Consider the following 18241-nt stretch of genomic DNA (forward strand, 5'->3'; position numbering starts at 1 on the left):
ACCCCTAACTACTGGTCCTGTGATGAAAGTGCTCATTTGGGCTTGTAGGAGCACGTGGCCCTGAGAATGAAGTGCAGTTGCGTGCTAGGAGTAACTGTGGGCATCTTGATGGACCAAAGGGGTAGCAACTTCCCCTGTTGCGATGACTGTGTTGAATATTCCCATAATGCACCTCTAAAACCCAAGAGAAGCAAGATTTTTAGAGCAAAACTGGACTTACGATAAGTGGACTATTTCAGGACTTAATTTTGTTGCACTCATGGCATCCAGAAATTGTTGCTATTGACTTACTGGAAGGTAGGCAGTGTTCTGCAGGCAGGTTTAGAAGGGAACACTTCAATAAGTGGAGGAAAGGGTTTTTCAGGGCTTTCTAACACAACGACATTTGTTAGTCCATGTGTCTAACTGGACAGGAAACATGGATGGCCAGTCAACCTGAGCATAGGTTGAAATAGGAAAACCAGTAGTAGAAAACTGGAAAGGGTGGGGGAAGTGGGTTCAGAGATCTAGTCAGGGCTCTTTTACTTTCTGCCTTGACCAGGGCATGCCTCTGGCTGGGAAGTTTTTGCATCACCTGGAGGAAGCCAGTACTAGGGAGTATTGCCACCAGCCCCTTTCCATTCCACCTCAGCCTCTCCTGGGGGTGAAGAAATCAAACATAAGAGCAGAAGGGAAAGTTTAAATATCTGGAAGCTTGTGGGCCCAGGGCATTTTCCCTTCCCTTCCCTTGCTCCTATCTCATTTTGAGACTGGGACTTCTTTCTAGAGAGGCATCTTTGGCTGCAGAGAACTTACATTTGCCAAAGTGGATCCCAGAGGAGAGGAAACAGAAAGTGTTGGCTTTGGCTTTGCTCAAGGTCTAGGGGACAGCTGCAAACAAGACCTTCTTTTTAGATGATCCAATCCAGTTCACCAGAGAGTTATGCCAGCATTCTGGGCAGGACTGCCTTGGAGGGAATATTGTGCCTTTGACCGGTGTACTCTATCTTATGAGAGCAGGAGTGTGGCAGACTGGGCACAGAAGGGCAACATCCAACAGAGCCAACCATTCCCTCTGGGACCTAATTGGGCAGGAGTTCTGATTTTTCTCAATTACCCAAAGATCCTGTTACCAAGAACAAGGTCCAGCCCAAGTAGAATTTCTCTATCATTTAATTTTTTAAAATTTTCCCTTCCCATGTCATCTTTTTCTTCAGTGGTAAACTAGAACTTGTATAAAAGTCATCAGTGGAACATGACTAAAATGGGTCATGTCAGTAAGATGAGTTGTTGCTGAAGCTTTCTTGCTAGACTCAGTTTGGTCAGTATCATTCACTGTCACAGTCAATGTTACCAATTTTCTTGTCAAAAGGTTCACACTTTAGGCCTTAGCTTTAGCCCACTGTTAAGAAACTGATTGAAATAAAAGCGTGTAATTTGCTTTCATGAACAGTTTATAATGCCGAAGAAACAGAGTAGGTAGTGTGCTTTGCTTTAAGCAAACCCAATATATGAACAGATTTACAAATAAACTGGGCATAGATTATCGGCGAAAAGCTTCAACATAATTCTTTAAACAACAAGTTTTTCTGGTATATTAAAAAAAAACACACAATTAATTTATGGCCAGGTTTCCAGAACATGTCACATTAATCAGTTCACGCCTTCCCCACAGTCACATACACAAAAGTGTGCTATCTCAGGTCCATTTCCTTGAAAGAGCTTCTGGTCAAAAGTATTACAACCAATAGGAACATGAACAAAATTGATGTTCCAGTAACTTTCCTTTCTATTCGGCTTCCAACAAAATGAGAATGTTTGGATAATTTTTGCCCTAAAGTACAGATGGAGCTGGGTTAGATACAAAATGAGACAATCGGAAACATTTTTTTAATGAACCAACAACTTTCACAGAGACTGTCTATATCACATTGTTATTACAACATAGATGAGCTGAAACTTTTCTTTGTACAGATTTGGAGGAAAGAAAACCCTAAAGAGAAATCAAGCACATAGAGGTAGTTGAATAGCAATATAGAGGAAAAACAGCATTATCTTAATTCCTCTTTCAGTTCATTACAGTATGAAAGTAAAATGGCTGCTCAACAAACAACTGGAATAACAAACAGACACGTTTGCCACTGTTTAAATGGCTTGCTTGATATTTTTTACTCCTGGCATTACTGAGAACTGCAGAAAGTGGTGAAACTAGTTTATTTAAGATAAGCCTATGATGCCACATTGACCTATTTGCTCTCCTTTTATTTTGTTGTTTATTGTTGTTGCTTTGACAATAGATGTATGTTAAAGAACTTTTAAAATGATGTATAAGATACAGCATTGCTTTGTAAACTTCTGTTTATCACATTTGCTGAGACAAATTTTTAAAAGGCTACAAAGTCATGAAGCAAAGCTTTAAAATGACACCAAGAACAGAGATTACAGGCACTTCTCTCTCAAGGTTAACTCAGCACATTTGCAAATACCCATTTGTTAGTGAAAATGTCATTGATTTCACCTCTGGATGTGTATAACCCAGATTATTAAATAGTTGAACATCAGGATCTATCATCCTAGGAGGAACTGAGTGCATACATTTTACATGGCTCCTTTTCCTTCTTCCTCTCTGCACTCAGGAAGGGCCACAAATTGTAACCCATGTAGCCGGCTGCTTTTCAGAATTCTTTGGTCATAAATCAAAACCTCGACCCCCCCCCAAAAAAAAATTCTGCTTGTAAAAAAAATTGAATATTCTGTTCATTACTAATTCGGGGGGGGGGGGGGAAGGCCTCAATCCACGAGCTCAAGAATGCGCTGAAAAAATCTGTCCTTTTCCATTATTTTGGCTGCTTTCCATTTACATCTTTATTACACACTTCTGCTATGATTCTGCTTCAGTAAACTAGGATGGCTGCAAAGTCAGCATGTTGGGAACTCAAGGAATGAGTCCCTGAATAAAACTCCATCTTGGAAATAGAGTCTGCATGGGGCAACATAGTCCCCAATGGATTCCAGTCCATCAGCAGTATGCACTCTGTTGATAGTAAGAGACCTCTGGGTGCTGTGAACCAGCCTAAGGAGATCCACTGCTCCAATGGCCAGTCACAGGGGATTATCTGAGCTCAGATAATCAGGCAGAGATGGAAGTGCCACATGCATAGTGACTTAACTAGCCCCGGGGGGCTAGAAGCAGTCAGCCTTCAGAAAAGGCAAAAATTGTTGAAATAGTCAGTTCCCTGCCCCGTCCCCCAAGTCAGGGGCATGTACACTTTTGTCCAAGCTGTCTACAGAAAATTAGTTTTTTGTTTCCATTTTACACATTTTGCTGGTTGTTAGCTAGCAGCAACAGTACAGTACAAAGCAGAAAGGCATAATGTCTGCTTGGTACTATATATATCTATATCTATATCTATACACACACACACACACACACACATATATACACACATACATACACACATACACAGAAAATAATCTACTAGAAAAAGACTGATTCCTGATAGACAGGAAAAGTAACCAAATAAATGACGCTGCCTACCAAGGAGAAATCTTGTCCTTCTGGCCTAGATTCAACTCTGTCTTTTCTCTGTATACTCTTCATTCTTAAGCTTTGCTGTAAAATCAATTCATAAGAAGTGAAAAGGGTCACATAAGTGATTACCCCGTTCAAGTACATCCCAAAGAAAGCCAAGGCTTAGCCTTGCATCCTGCCTCCCACCGCTACAAAAACAAAAGCTTGCTGTAAAACTACCCAAATGTGTATCTAGGCTACTGGGAGCAAAGTGCAATTCTGCCTCACCAAGATCTGCATTTGCTGGAGTTAAGTATTCACTCAACACAAAGCATTCTATGATGTGGCAGTTTATTTAAAAAATCAAACTTCCCTTTCTACCTAGATTAAGTAGAGATGTGCTGGGTAATTTAATTTTACTTAACCTATAATGTCCCACTGTGAGTTTCTGGGGTGCTTTTGAGTTGATTTGCATGCCTATTTAATAAAATTATGTATAACACAAAATATTTAAAATGTTAAAAATTTGCAAAGTCCTGGGATCAAAAACAAGCTTGGCTACTTACTGGCTGTATTACTCAGGCAAAGTATTTAACATTACAGAGCCTCAGCTTTCTTATTCAACAATATGGAGACAAATGATCTCACAGAGTGGATGTGAGAAATAAAATGATTTAACAGGTTCATGGATATGAAATCACCTGGTTCAGTGTATGGTACATAGTAGGTTCACAATACATTTTTGTTGTGAAGAAAAAGAGAGAGCAGCAGCATAAAGAAATACCATGAACTAAGCATAAAAGTCATAGATTGTAAAACTCACTCACCCTGGCATGGCCAAGATTTTCAATACATTTTGGAGAGCAGGGAGTGATGAGTTGGTTATTCTAATGGAGAAAGATCTTAAGGCTTCCATTTTTTCAGAAATTCTAGACTTGCAAATAATACTACTCTTTAGCTCTATTGAAATAAGAAAAATTTGCTGACACAGAATTCTCCTTATCTCTGACCCTTATTTGTTTTCCAGCCTTTTCACTTTCCCAAACAGACTTGACTCCAAAAGGAATTATCTGCAAAGCTTCAGGTTATGGCCTAAAACTCAGTGGTATGGATTCCCCCAACTGAGTTTCAAGGAGTTAAAAATGGGTATTTTGTGTAACGGTAGCATTTTATGCAAATGTAGGCCCCTGATGAAATTCCATGACAAGGAATAATCTAATCACAGCTATTGTTTGTTGAGTGTCTTCTATATGCTAGGTCCTGTGCGAAGTGGTTTACATATATTATCTTATTTAATGTTTATAACAACCCTATATGTGGTATTTATCATTACTATGTGTCAGATGAGAAAACTGGGGCTCAGAAAAAAATGTTAAACCACAAAAGTAACACATCTAGCAAGTGGAGAAGCTTATGACCCTTTGTGTGTGTGTGTGGGGGGGGTGTTACATTTACACTGAATAATAGGAAACTGTTATACTAGGACTGTGTTATGACCACATGGTTGTGTCCCAAGTCGGAGAGGCAGACTGTAATTTAACCCTTTGTGGTCGTTTGTCTACTCTCAGCCACCAAAGCTTTTTTACTGTTCCGGTCATATGTCTGCTCTCAGCCACCACAGCAAGGAACCGTACGAATCTTAACTCTATTCATTCATGTATCAGTTCATAATTTCTCTTGGTTATCCTTCATAATCTTGCATGTTATGTATCACTGCTCTTTCAATGGAAATTAATTCCGACCAGTATGACACCCATGTCCAAATTTAATACGACCGCAAAGGGTTAATGCTCCCGGAGTCTTGTAGAGTTTGCTTGGGCAGTAACCATGCCTATCCTTCCATTCTTCACTGGCCCAGTCTGGCTCCAAACATCAAACCTGGTAACATGATGCTCTGAAACCATAGTGTCCATTAAAAGTGCAGATCATCTCATTCTGCCTTTTCTGTTTCCAGCCACAGGTGGTGAAAGAAGCCAGAGTGACTACCTGAGGTACTAACCTCTCACCTTAACAGAGTGGACAGGCTTCAAGGAAATAACACACTACTGCTTTCCAGGATCTCAGGGTGTGGGAGGTGCTCATCTGTGTAAAGGTACAAATGGCACAATTCACTTCTTCCCTGCCCAAATCTCTTTTATTATAACGCTCCCATCCTCACGCTATTTTTCAGATTTGTCTGACACTAAAGGAATCACACTAGCTCTAAGCAAGCTAAACCAGGGCTCACTCTCACCTCCTTACCCACCATTCTTTCCCTATATTGAAATCTTTGGCCCACTGCAACTGGGAGAAAAGGCAGTGGTTAGATAAAAGAATGGATTAATTTTCTGGTTCCTTTAAAAAGATTTAAAAACCAGTATGAGAGTTTGGGTTATTTTTTTAAAAAGCATTCGACCAGCTTCTTTACACTTTACTTAATGAACAGTCCTTCACCAATGTTTCCACACATGCTGGCCAGGCTGTGATGCTCAGAACTCCGAGAAGGGGTACGGAAGCTGGTTGGGTCTAGCTGTGATGTGCCAAACTGAAAACCATTCCCTCTGAAGCGTTCAGTATTAGCTTGCCTAAAAATCTCATTCCTAACTGAACTGGGAAGAAATCCGAAACACTTAGAATTAGATTGCTGAGATAAATGTCTATAACAGACTGTAATAAAGGACACTCCTCTGATTCATCGCTTCGTTCCACAAAATTAATTCCTTCAGCTTCGCTCTGTATAACACATAGAAAATGGATTGTTTTACTTTATCCTGGCTTATTCCACAATCTATGCCAAATCCCTTAAGTATTTTATATTGTTGAATTCAAGCTGAAAACAAAATGGAATCTGTGAAGATAAATGATCTTAGCACGATTCTGAATTCCTTGGAGCATCCAATTGGACAAAAATGGTTCAAGAACTGGGATCAAATGTAGTAAAAAAAATGGTTAAAGCAAAAATGGCACATTATTACTTCCCTCTAGTTACATGGTTAACTACATCAATAAATAAAGCAACCGAATTCAGTAACGTACACTTACATAGTTATCAACATACATGTAGAAAAAAAGGATACAGTAGTGCAAAAAATAAATTATTAAAACAGAAAGGAGTATAAATATTATTTTACACAATGCTTTATAAAACCTGAACTATTTGGAATAAGACCTCAAGTCAGTGAAATAATGCAGCAACATCATTAGTATCTTTGCTTCACATTTCAATCACACAGTCATTCAGCGATGAAAGAAAGAGAATTAAAGCAAAACCACTTTAAACTTTCAGAAAATTTTATGTTAAAAGCAAATTTGTTCTGGCCTGTCAAACATCTCTGCTATGCCTATAGTTGTGTAGCATGTCAAGAAGTATTTTAACACAGTTTCTAACAGGTCACATTCTTTGGTCTTTTTACTCAATTTCTCTCTGTAATCAACAGTAGGGTAATGCCTCCGATACTTCCTTCTGTTAAGATGTTATTGCAATTAGATATATTTACAAGATGACTCCCCTAGGCAGTGGGGAGGGTGGTTGCTCCTCTTCATCAATCCCCTCTCACTAGTTTTGGTTTCTGGAAATAAAGGCCAGGATTCGCCGAATACCGTTCAATCTATCCTTTAAGGACCTCATCGCTAGGAACGGGAGCTGAGCTCGGCTTTCCAGGGGAAGAACCGCTAATGTCCACCAGCACCAGGCTGGACCATTAGGGTTAATCTGCAACAGAGAAACAAAATGGGTTCATGCTACTCCCACAGGAAGTGATATCAGTGTGTGCAGGTTTCTAAAGTAGCAAGGTCAATATCTCAGGTGAAACTGTGTGTGTGGCAGAGACTGATAATTGCCCCTGTATCTATTTCCCCTTATCTTAACTGGGTATATAGCCACCCAGAAGATTATATTCCTGAGCCTCCCTTGCAGCTAGGTGAGGCCAGGAGACAAAGTTTTGGCTAATGAGATGTAAAGGGAAGTGATATGTGCCCTCTTCCTTCCTCTTTCTCTCTCTTTCCCCTAGCTAGAACGTGGACATGATGATCAGGAGGACCAGGGCAACATTCAAAGGATGGTAGAGCTTTGTGAGGAAGAAACCTGGGTCTATGAATGATCTCATGGAACAAAGCTGCCCTAGCCCTCCAGGACACATATGCCCGCTATCTTGTTTAAAGCTAGTTATTTTTGGTAGTTGTTAAAGGAAGCAAATCAATATCCTAAAAGATTCACTATACTTCCTACCTAGCCAGTGTGATTTTACGAGCTGGAATATACACTACTCTGTCTCTTCCACTTCTAAGATTCTACTTAAGGTCCTTCGGACTGATGCATACAACTTGTGGGCCTTCAATTCCCCATGTCCCCTTAGGCTTTTCATGTCTCTTAACTCCCCCTTCATTTCCCTGCTGCTGGCTGAAGACACTATAGTCCCCATATGCTATGTCACTATATAGGGCCACGGCTAGCTTTTCCTCTGAAACTAAGCCTATGATGCACAGCCCCAAAGCCCAGCAGTCCCACTTTGCAAAAATTCCAATTAGAAAACACATTCACATGAGAAATGTATTCCAGCCTCAGGTTTCCTTTCACCGAAGAGCTTTCTTATCCCACACAAATCCTTCACCAAAATTATATTTGTCAGCAACTGCCCGGGCACACATTTTAAACATTGGTGACTTATTTCCTACTAAGCCTGAAATGAGCTTTCTGCCCCCAATTTCTTAAAGGTTGGTTTTAGGTCTATAGGGAACCACATTCTGGTCAAACCACCTACACATGTGATTATTTGCCTCCAAATTGGTTCACTTAATTCTTCCCCAAACCTCACTGCCCTCCTGGCTTCCCTGTGTCTCCAGCTTCATCTGGGTTCATTTTTATCCCTCGCTGCAGTCTATAATATGTTCTCCCCCCTGTTATCAGTCTTGAATATTAGATTGACATATTCTGAACTTTCTTTCCCAGGCTGATTAATGAAGATATTTAAGCTGATGTTAATATCTGTGGCTATTTCTAAGAAGCCTCCTCCCGAAGCTTAGAACATTCTTATTAATGGAACCACGGGGGCTGCAGCATTGAATGGATCAAACTGGATGGAATTTCGGCTTTTTGTCTGCTTGTTTGCTAGTGCTGCTGCTACCATGGCAACATGATAACAGTCCTAATAAGAAAGGAAATGAAACCCCAAATTTCGGCTTTGTGTCACTGAGCCCTTATGAATCATTCTGTGGCATCTGTGTTTTTTCTTGTGGAAGATGCTGTTACCGCTGCTGATCACTATCTTCTGCCTGACTGGGGGAGAGTGCTTTCCAGAAGGTGAAGGGGAACATTAAGCTCGATCATGAGCTTGCTCAGGGTTCTGCAGTAGTCCTGAGTCATAGTGGCGCAGAGCCAGGAGCTGGGTTATTGGGAAGCACTACTTGGCCCTCTCCCCTTCAACATTCATGACGCTTTTGCATGAGGAAAGGCAGCCACCTTTGTGGTCTGGAGAGAGCAAGACATTTCAGCCCAGTAGGAACAGACTGGTGTTTTAAAGCCTCAGAATGCAAGAGGAAGAGACTTTAGAGATCTCTTCGTCTACCTGCCTTAATTCAAAGATGGGAGAAAAGCGCAAAAAGGGGAAGGAACTTACCCAAGGTCATACAGCTAGAGAGGTAAGCAGGACTCATCTTTTGGCAGAGAAGTCGGAATATATATATTCTATTTTACTATTGTGACAGGGTCAGGAATAAGTGTGAGTAAAGAATCCAGGAAGTTCTGGAGGTGGTGAGGTAGGAGAGCCAGCTCAGAACGTGGGAAAACTGATTGTGGGGAAATATTTGGCGAGGATATCTCCAGCCTTGTCCTAGAAAGAGAGTGTCCTCTGATTTATACCAGGCAAGCAAAGCTTGCTCAAACTTAACTATCTCCACTTTCCTGGAGAGTTTCTGATCTACAGCTTGATCTTTCAAAGGGACCTGTCCCCCTAGGAAATAGACTGACCCAGTAGAACCCAATGAACTGCTTTTTAGTATAACTCAGCCAATGGCCAATGGCAAATTTAACTATTGGATCAGTTTGCTCAGGTCCTGCTCACCTGGACGACAATGACAAGGGTCTAGACGTTCAGGATTAAACATGGAGGGACCCAGGCGTGAAAAGTTTCTGTGGTCTTGTAGTTGGAATCCTTTAAGGTAGCTGGCCCTATTTCCTAGTTCCTGTAGCAATGGGGGAGAAAATTATGAAGCTCCTTGGAAGCAGGAGCCTTTGGTCTCAGCTCCCAGGATACCCTTTCTCTTAAGCCTGGCCTTTGTATGAATCTTATCACCCTAACACATGACCACAGTGTGAATCTGGACTGTCGACGGTGTCTGTGTTCCCATCTCTCACCTGACTTATCTCTCAAAACCTGTCTTGGATCCAAGCTCCTACTGCTGTGCTTTAGTTCCTCCAGTTCTGACCTGGAGTCCTTTTCCTCTTACCCTGATGCCCATTGCCCAGCCACACAATACCAGATCAGATCCATCTTGCTCTCTGCATTTGATTTACTAGATGACCACACATCCATATAATCACAAACCCTAGGCTCTCTCGTCTGCTGCGGGCAACCAATTACAAAGAGACATTTTATATACCTGGGGATCCGCATCTTTTTCTGGCATTGGACCAAAGTGATTGACTATCCGATTCTTCAGAGATGATTTGAGCGAATGAAACCACAATGATGCTTGCTCATAGACACAGTTATGTAAGCCCATGAGCTCAGCACAATCCTCTCCTTCAACCTGAAATATAAAAGTGAAGTGAAACGTTCTGTACCTTCTCCGTCACCCTTAGACCCACTGTTGGTACCTGACTCTCTGAGCATCCATCCTGTCCCCCTATGGGAAGGCTCACCCACCTAGCTTTCTTTTGTGTGGTATATGAAAGGCTCCTCAGCCAGATGATGGACTGTATGCAAATACTGCTGAGGGCGGAGGAAGGAGAAAGATTCAGCTGGGTAAACTGGCTGAAACAGCAACACATATAGAAAACCAGGAATGCAAACTGGCCTGAGTGGAGGAGTGCTCTTAAACTAGGTTATGCTGGTTTATGCCTCTCCCCTTTTCATTTTTATATCTGCTTTCTCATTGCTCACTGGGAAGAGACACGAATGTGTCTGTGTCTCATTTTATAACTCTACCTTCCAAGTGGAATACATTTTCTCGTTGATCAAATACTTATTAATAGTGTTCCATGTAGTGAACGTAAACATAAGTAAACATGAGATTATTTACCTCTTCAGCCTCTTAGTCCAGAAAACAAAGGATTAACTGGGCATGCCATCTTTCTGCCTTACGGGATGATGTATTATTGGGAAGGGCTCTTAATTAGGTTCCCATTTAAAAATACAAATGCTGCCTTGGCTAGCTGGCTCAGTGGTTAGAGTGTTGCTCTGCACACCACAGGGTTGCAGGTTTGATTTCCGGTCAAGGGCAGTACTTGGGCTGCAAATTCATCCTCACCCCAGTGGGGATGCATGCGGGTGGCAACCAATCGATAAGTCTCTCTCACATCGATGTCTCTCTCTCTCCCCCCCTCCCTCCCTTCCACTCTCTCTAAAAAAAAAAAAGCAATAAAAAAAATTATCCTTGGTGAGGATTAACAACAACAAAAAGTACAAATGCCCATGTGAATCTCCAATTATCTCAAAAGGAAATGTTTTAAAATCTAAATTAATCAATAAAAACAATACATATGTGTAAACCCCGCTCCAGATCTATCCCTTGGTAACCCTGGCAGAGACGTAACTCTTAGCTGAATGGGCCCGAGGGTTGGTCTGGCTTGGCATTTCTTATCCATAAATATAACTCAGAAACTAAGCAGGGAGAACCAGGACAGGGAGTGCTCTCACTGCCGTTCTAGAATCCAATAATAATCTGGTACCATTCAATGTTACTGTATCAATTTCATGAGAAGTCCCAAGGCCCCCAGTGGTGCTGAGAAATCTTTTTGCAACCATCTCCATCTGCCAAGCCACAGGAATAACCTGGCTTTGGGATTCTTGGCACTAGCCACCCTTACCTTTTGGTCTTCTATGTATTCAATATCGGCTGTGTTGTAACCATCCCGCTGGCCCTGATTGAGGACCCTGAAGCGCCTCTTGCCTACGCTGTCAATCACCGAACGGCCATCAGCAAAGAACTGAAGATTCCTGATCTCCAGGATGCAGCCATATTCTGCAAACCTGCTTATTGGAAATAAAGTCAAGAAATTTAAATCTTCACGAGTTGTTTCCCTGGCCTTGCCAAGCTATTTCTATAACACCATGCTATGCCTCGAGAGACTTCTGCCTGTTCACCAGTCCCAAGGTCTACAGCTATAGCTATACAACAGGCAGTGCATGTGTGAAAAAAATCTTGAGGTATTACTATAACTGCTACCATTTATTGAGCACATACTATGTGCTAGATACTGTGCTCAGTGCTTTGTGTGCATTAACTCATCAGTCCTCCCAACAAACCCAATGATGTAGGCATTCTTATTGTATCTACTTTACAGATAAGGAAACTGAGTCACAGAAAGGTTAAGGAACTTGCCCAAAGTCAAACTTGTTCCAAAGCTGAAGCCAGAATGTGTCAGGCAGTTTGACTCCAGGGCCCAAACTCAAAAGAAGTTTTATAGTATACACCACCCATTTAACAAAAGAGTAATCCTGGGGTTCCTTTAAATAGGCAGCCTCTCACATGCTAAACTAGGGGCTAGGGACACCCTGATCCTTATAAATGCTTACGGTTACGACCTGGCTAAGTATCATGAGCTGTACCTCCCAACCTCCTGGGAAAGCCCCAAGGTAAAACAAAAACCTTCTCCACCCACCTTCCTTGACTAGCACAGCTCCTCACTTACCCTTTGACGGGATCTCCAAGGCACATGCCAAACTGTCTTGTGCCTGTCTCAATGCACCTTCGAATCATCAGACGGTAACAAGGCTCAAATATGTGCAGGGGACAAGGAACGGTGGGATAAGCCATAGTGCATACAAAAATAGGCACGTTCTTATTTAAGCTGTTAGGAAGAAGAAATGACACGGTTCTCAGTGCAACGGAGCGCAACACAGAAAGGCTGGTCAGACATCACCATGTGGTCCCCCTCCCCACCAGGAAGGCAAGGAGACATCAAATTTTGATGGCTGATAAAAAATTACTGAAATGCAAGTGATACTGTGGACTAAGTCCCACAGTGGAGCTAGCCTAAGGGCTCCAAGGTGAAACTGACATTGTACGCAATCTAATTTGGCTAAAGTGTTCTAGTACATTAACATGTTAGGTGACAGTTATGTTTCATATTTTTTTCTTTCTTTCATTCTCTCCACTCAGACAATCTCTCTCGGTGTCTTGCTGGCAGTATGGGGAAGGGTACTCGTGGTGGAAGTGGATCCAGATCTCCAGAGGAATGGTGGGAAATTCTCTGCAGTCACCATGAGCATCTCAAGTTTGCAAAGCCCCTAAAAGTCCTGCATGGCAGGTCCAGCTGGGAGGAGGAGGGAGCAATGGAGAGGCAAGAGTAATTTAGCCTAGTGATGCTCAAATACACCTGTGCATCAGAATCACCGGGGGCCCTTCAATCCAGACAAGCAGGCTGCAGCACCTCAGAGACCTTGGTGTACTAGCTCTGAAGTCAGGACCCAGGAGTCTGCCCTTCAACAAAGGCCCATGAAGATTCACACAGTTTGAGTGGGTACCAACAACTGGGCCAGCTCCTCCTGGATCCCTGTTCTCTTATGTGTCTAGTACATCCAATACAGGAACAGCTGAACCTATCAATAGATATAAGGCCATTTGCCCCAAATCGCCAAAGGATTAAGTTTAGGATGCTTTAAAATAGAAACCCTTCTAGTATATTCCAGTTTTTGTTAATAAGACATTAAGTACTATTTGAGATGAGGGCTCAGAGAGATTCAAGACAAACTTAAGAATCAGAAATAAAGATAAAGCCCTGGCCAGTGTGACTCAGTGGTTAGAGTGTCGGTCTGCAGATCAAAGGGTCACGGGTTCAATTCCCAGTCAAGGGCACATACCTCAGTTTCAGGTTTGATCACCAGCCCTGGCCGGGGTATATGTGGAAGGCAACCCATCAGTGTGTCTCCCTCATGTCGATGTTTCTCTCCCTCCCCCTTCCTCTTTCTTTAAAAAAAAATCAATGGGAAAAATATCCTCTGGTGAGGAGTTAAAAAAAAGAGAGAGAGAAAAAAGGAAAAAGATAAAAGTGCCCTGAGTAGATCTAATATAAGTCAATGAGGAAAAAAAGGATTTCATTTCTAGCTTCCCAGGAAAAACATGTTCAAAGTGAGAGGGATATTCAGACAAGCTGGTGGCAGTTTAGAAATGGTTCCCTACAGGGCAGGCATAAAACCAGGACAGCTTTTGCCATCAGGAACCTCGCTCCCAGAAAGCTGTGAGGATCCCACTGGGGATGAGACCGGAGGGCAGCAATGTGAGAGGCAGAAATTAGTGATCACCTTCTGCTTTGTCCGCTAAGTGAGCTGTTCTTCCAGCCAGGCAGAGAGCCTAGAGCCCTGCTTGCACCCCCATCCCTACCTGTCACCTCTCACAACACCTGTGCATGGCAGGGGAAGCAGCACTCTTCCTATTACTGTTTATTAAGTGCTTACTAGCCACTAGCTCATTTGATCTTCACAAGTCCATGAGGTAAGGACGACTATCATCCCCAAACTACAGATGAGGAAACTAAGGGCCAGAGAGGTGAAGTGGCTTGCCTAGAGTCATGAAGCACATTCACTTTGTGGCAAAACTGGGTCATAAGCCCAGGTCCGGCCAACACCAAAGTTCTTAACCTCATAGCAACTCCTTATGTATTTGAAAACAGCATTCTGGACACTTGAGCTACTCCAACCTACTCCAGGCCAGTGACACCCAGTTACTAGTGCCTAGATCTGACCTGGTCAGTGGTTTGGCTTAAGCTTCTTCAGCAGTGTGCTGAAAAACTGACTTGCTTGGGCAGGGCGGAGGGGGGATTCCCTGGTTTATGGCATTTGCCAGTTTCCATGGTGTAAATACTCTCACCATGGCCAATTCCAAGCTACCGACATGATATCACTGAACAAGGAGTTAGGAAGAAATGTGCACATTCAGCTCTATGAGCTGGTATGAGTGAAATTGAAAACAGAAACATGCATATACATACTTAGAAAGTTCTTCCATTTCTTCTTCATAAAGCCTCCTTCGTTCTTTGAATTCTTCTGGAAGGAATTTAGCTATTAGTTCTTCCATTATGATATTTTTGCTGTACTTTTTTGATGCCAAGCACTATATGAGGAATGAGGCAATTAGATGTTATGCAGTCATCAGAAAAACACAAAGCACTTCTTATGCAACCAGCAGAACAGTCAAATGACCCACATAGTGGAGTAATTTGGGCCCACACATTAGCAGCTGATACTATCATAATGTATGTATTCTCTGGATGTTAGAGTTTTTTAAAAAAACAAACAACAGTATGGTGATTACCAGAGGGGAAGAGGGGTTGGGCGCAGGTAGAAGAGGGTAAAGGGGGGGATAAATGGTGACACAAGGAGACTTGACTTTGGGTGGTGAACACAATACAATATACAGATAGTGTATTACAGAATTATACATTGAAACATATAATTTTATTAACCAATGTCACCCCAATAAATTCAGTAAAAATGGAAAACACATGCAGTTGATTATTCTTACAATTAGAAAAAATATTCTAACAAGGGGAAAAGTCCTGTATTTATGTTTTTAAAATCTCATTGTTTTCCCAGAACACTGAAATCGAGACCATGGTCTTGTCAAAGAAGGAGAGAAATCCTTCCCTGTCCCTTTTCTGATTATCGTGTTTACAAGTTCACAGAAACGGTCTCCATCTGGGACATGCTCAGTGTCCATGGTCAAAAGGTTCAGGGAACTAAAAAGTAATTTTCAATCATTTATCTTTTCCTGCCCTGCCCCAACCTCACCCCATCCCAATATTTGGCTTCTGGATATTTCAAGTGCAAGTATTTGTTTCTTCTCTTAGAAAAAAACAGCTAAATCTGGGTGATTTTGTTCGTCTATTTGCTATTTTAATATACCATTTAGTTATCACTGAAATTATGTTATAAACCATGACTTCAGAACTGAACTCAGGCTCAGTTGTCACTATTACTCTCCTCCCAAACACCTCCACCCCATGCATATCCAGGCATCTGTAAGTAGGGGGCATTAAACTGTGTGGACCAGGCAATAGGCATCTGTGAATTGCTCACTATGGAAGCTACCCACATGGGCCCAGCAGGGGGAGCTCGTGAGTATAAAATTGCTACCTTCAGACAGTTTTTCCTTTCCCAGTATGGGGCTATGTCTGTCTATTCTGCAGTGAATATGATTGGAATAAGATATTTATCTCTCTGGGAAAAGGTGTAAGTGTGACCCTGTGTGAAAACAAAGACATCGATAAGAGTGTCTTCTAGCCTGTAAGCTGGGACCCCACAGCACCTGCCTCCAGGATGCCTTATCACCCTCCGCTACTGTGTGGCTGCAGGAAAACCAACTGCTTTGCCCAGTCCCAGTCTTGGGAAAAAGCAATGGCTCAGGAGGTAGTCAATCCAAGAAGGAGGTGACTCCTCTGCTGACGCTCAAACAAAAACCCAGGAAAGGCACATACTAAACCACTAGCGGTGGTTTTCTCCAGGGAATGAGCAGAATGATAGACTTTTGTTTTTCTGTTTATCTGAGTGTTGCAATGTTACCATAACACAAATATATTATTGAAATATAAAGGATCATGGGCATCTTGCCGACAATCAGGCCAGCAAATCCCACCCCTTTACCTAGGCAAGGTATGATGCTGACCCCCCCCCCTAATTCACACCCTCAGGATTACCACGCATGATTATTTCACTCCATTCCCTTAGTTTAAATGTTAGGGTGCTGGGAAAGCTCAACATGTGACTCCTCTGGACGTACATTCACCTACGATAGTCTCCTGGATGTTCTTGTGCTAAAGAAAATTTTATCAGGTGTGATTCATTTTAGAGGATCTAGAAGCCCCAGAGCTTTTCAAGTAGCCAAGGATCTGCTGATAAATAGAGTGGCTTCTGAGGGGCGGAACAAGGACCCCACTGAAGGTCCGTGAGGTTTCTGCAGCCTTGGGAATGATCTCTTCAAACCACAGGATAAACACTGACATCAGAGCTCGTCTAGTCCAAGCCCATAGAGGACACAAAATTCACCCAACATTACAGTGAATTGGGTGCCATGATGGGATTAGAACCAGGATCCATGTTTCTCATCAATCTAATGCTTTTGTTTTCAACAGGAATTTTCATTGGCAACAGTTCATAAAAAGCTAGATGTTGCCTCATTTTTCTGAAGGACTTTGTGCAGAGGGGAGGGGTAGCTATGAGAGGAGAAAGAGATAGAGGGTTTGAGGGGGTATTTTGCCCTAGCACAGTGCAGTGGCTTGGGATCCAACAGGAACACCCTCCTAAGTACCCAATAGCAAATAAGCAACCCAACCAAGAAAGAAACTGTTTTACCTGCGAAAGGGCGTCTTTGCACAGTGGACACTTCGCATTGTGATCTAGGCATCTTTCGAGACATTTTAAGCAAAAGGTGTGCCCACAAGGTGTTGTAACTGGCTCATAGAACAGTCTGAAATTTAGGAATCAAAATGGAAGAAAACTGCAATAAGACCAAAAATAAAAGACAGAGCTACTGAAGGTTAAGCTTTTATAGTATTATTTGGAAATTCTGCGTGTTGGGGGGAGTTCTTTTTTAAAAATCTATGCTGCTGTTGCACTTCAGGAAGGCATTTGCTTTTTATTTCTGAGCTGAATTGTAAAATAAAGCATTTATTAAAGTTGAGGACATAGGCAGTTCATTTTGTAACAGTAGTTCTAGTCAGTCTCTTCTGGAACATCCGGATTTTTTCACTGTTTAGAGATAAATACCCAGAGTGTCTGAATAGATTCTATTCTAAAATATTTAGCCAACTTATTTACCTGGGTATATGTAAACATGCAGAGAGATAAACACACACACATTTATATGTTTACTCATTTAAGTACTTTGTATCACATTACAATTTTAACCTAAGCAATGTCTACTCCCTGAAGGATTTTGAAATTGCACCTGTAAGAAACATATAAATGCCTGTGTCTACGGATGAATCATTTTCCTAGGGGTGGTATAATAATATTGTTAATGTGTTTACTGATAGGTACATACATATATATGTATGCATATACTTCAATTAAATCCTATTTTAATTGTTTTGTGGGGGCTGGATATTTTCAAAGTGATCTGGGGGTCTTTTAAAAAGCTATTCTGTACAATAGCTAAGATCTGGAAACAGCCCAAGTGCCCATCAGCAGATGAGTGGATAAAAAAGCTGTGGGACATTTACACCATGAAATACTATGCAGCTGTAAAAAAGGATCTCTTACCCTTTGGGACAGCATGGATGGAAGTGGAGAGTATTATGCTAAGCTAAATAAGCTAGTCAGAGAAAGACAAGTATCACATGATCTCACTCATATGTGGAGTATAATGAACAAAATAAACTGATGAACAAAACAGATCCAGAGACATAGAAGCATGGAAGGGACTGAGGGATCTCAGAGGGAAGGTGGGAGTGCGAGAGTGGGTGGGGAAAGATTAATCAAAGAACTTATATGTATATATGCATAACCCACGGACACAGACAATGGTATGGGGAAGGCCTGGGGGGGGAAGATGTGGGGTGCAGGGGATCAATGGGGGGGAAAGGGGGACATCTGTAATACTTTCAACAATAAAGAT

The 18241-nt window shown here is 41.9% G+C and overlaps 1 protein-coding gene across 2 annotated transcripts in view; it reads right to left on the reverse strand.

Moving 5' to 3' along the window:
• Positions 1 to 3295: 3295 nt before the first annotated feature.
• Positions 3296 to 18241, reverse strand: part of LONRF3 (LON peptidase N-terminal domain and ring finger 3) — a 36884-nt gene continuing 21938 nt past the window's right edge. Inside the window, exons 6-11 of one of the 2 annotated variants that reach the window (XM_081125012.1) lie at positions 16978 to 17092; positions 14619 to 14740; positions 12321 to 12479; positions 11496 to 11658; positions 10067 to 10216; positions 3296 to 7181 (exon numbers count right to left, since the gene is read on the reverse strand). In XM_081125012.1, coding sequence (XP_080981138.1) covers positions 7026 to 7181; positions 10067 to 10216; positions 11496 to 11658; positions 12321 to 12479; positions 14619 to 14740; positions 16978 to 17092 — 865 coding nt within the window. In that variant the 3' untranslated portion in view covers positions 3296 to 7025. Of the gene's footprint in view, positions 7182 to 10066; positions 10217 to 11495; positions 11662 to 12320; positions 12480 to 14618; positions 14741 to 16977; positions 17093 to 18241 lie in introns of both variants that reach the window. The other variant, XM_081125011.1, reaches the window with a different exon arrangement.

The sequence above is a fragment of the Miniopterus schreibersii genome (genome assembly GCF_964146895.1).
Source record: "Miniopterus schreibersii genome assembly, chromosome: X".
In the NCBI taxonomy this organism is placed as follows: Eukaryota; Metazoa; Chordata; class Mammalia; order Chiroptera; family Miniopteridae; genus Miniopterus; species Miniopterus schreibersii.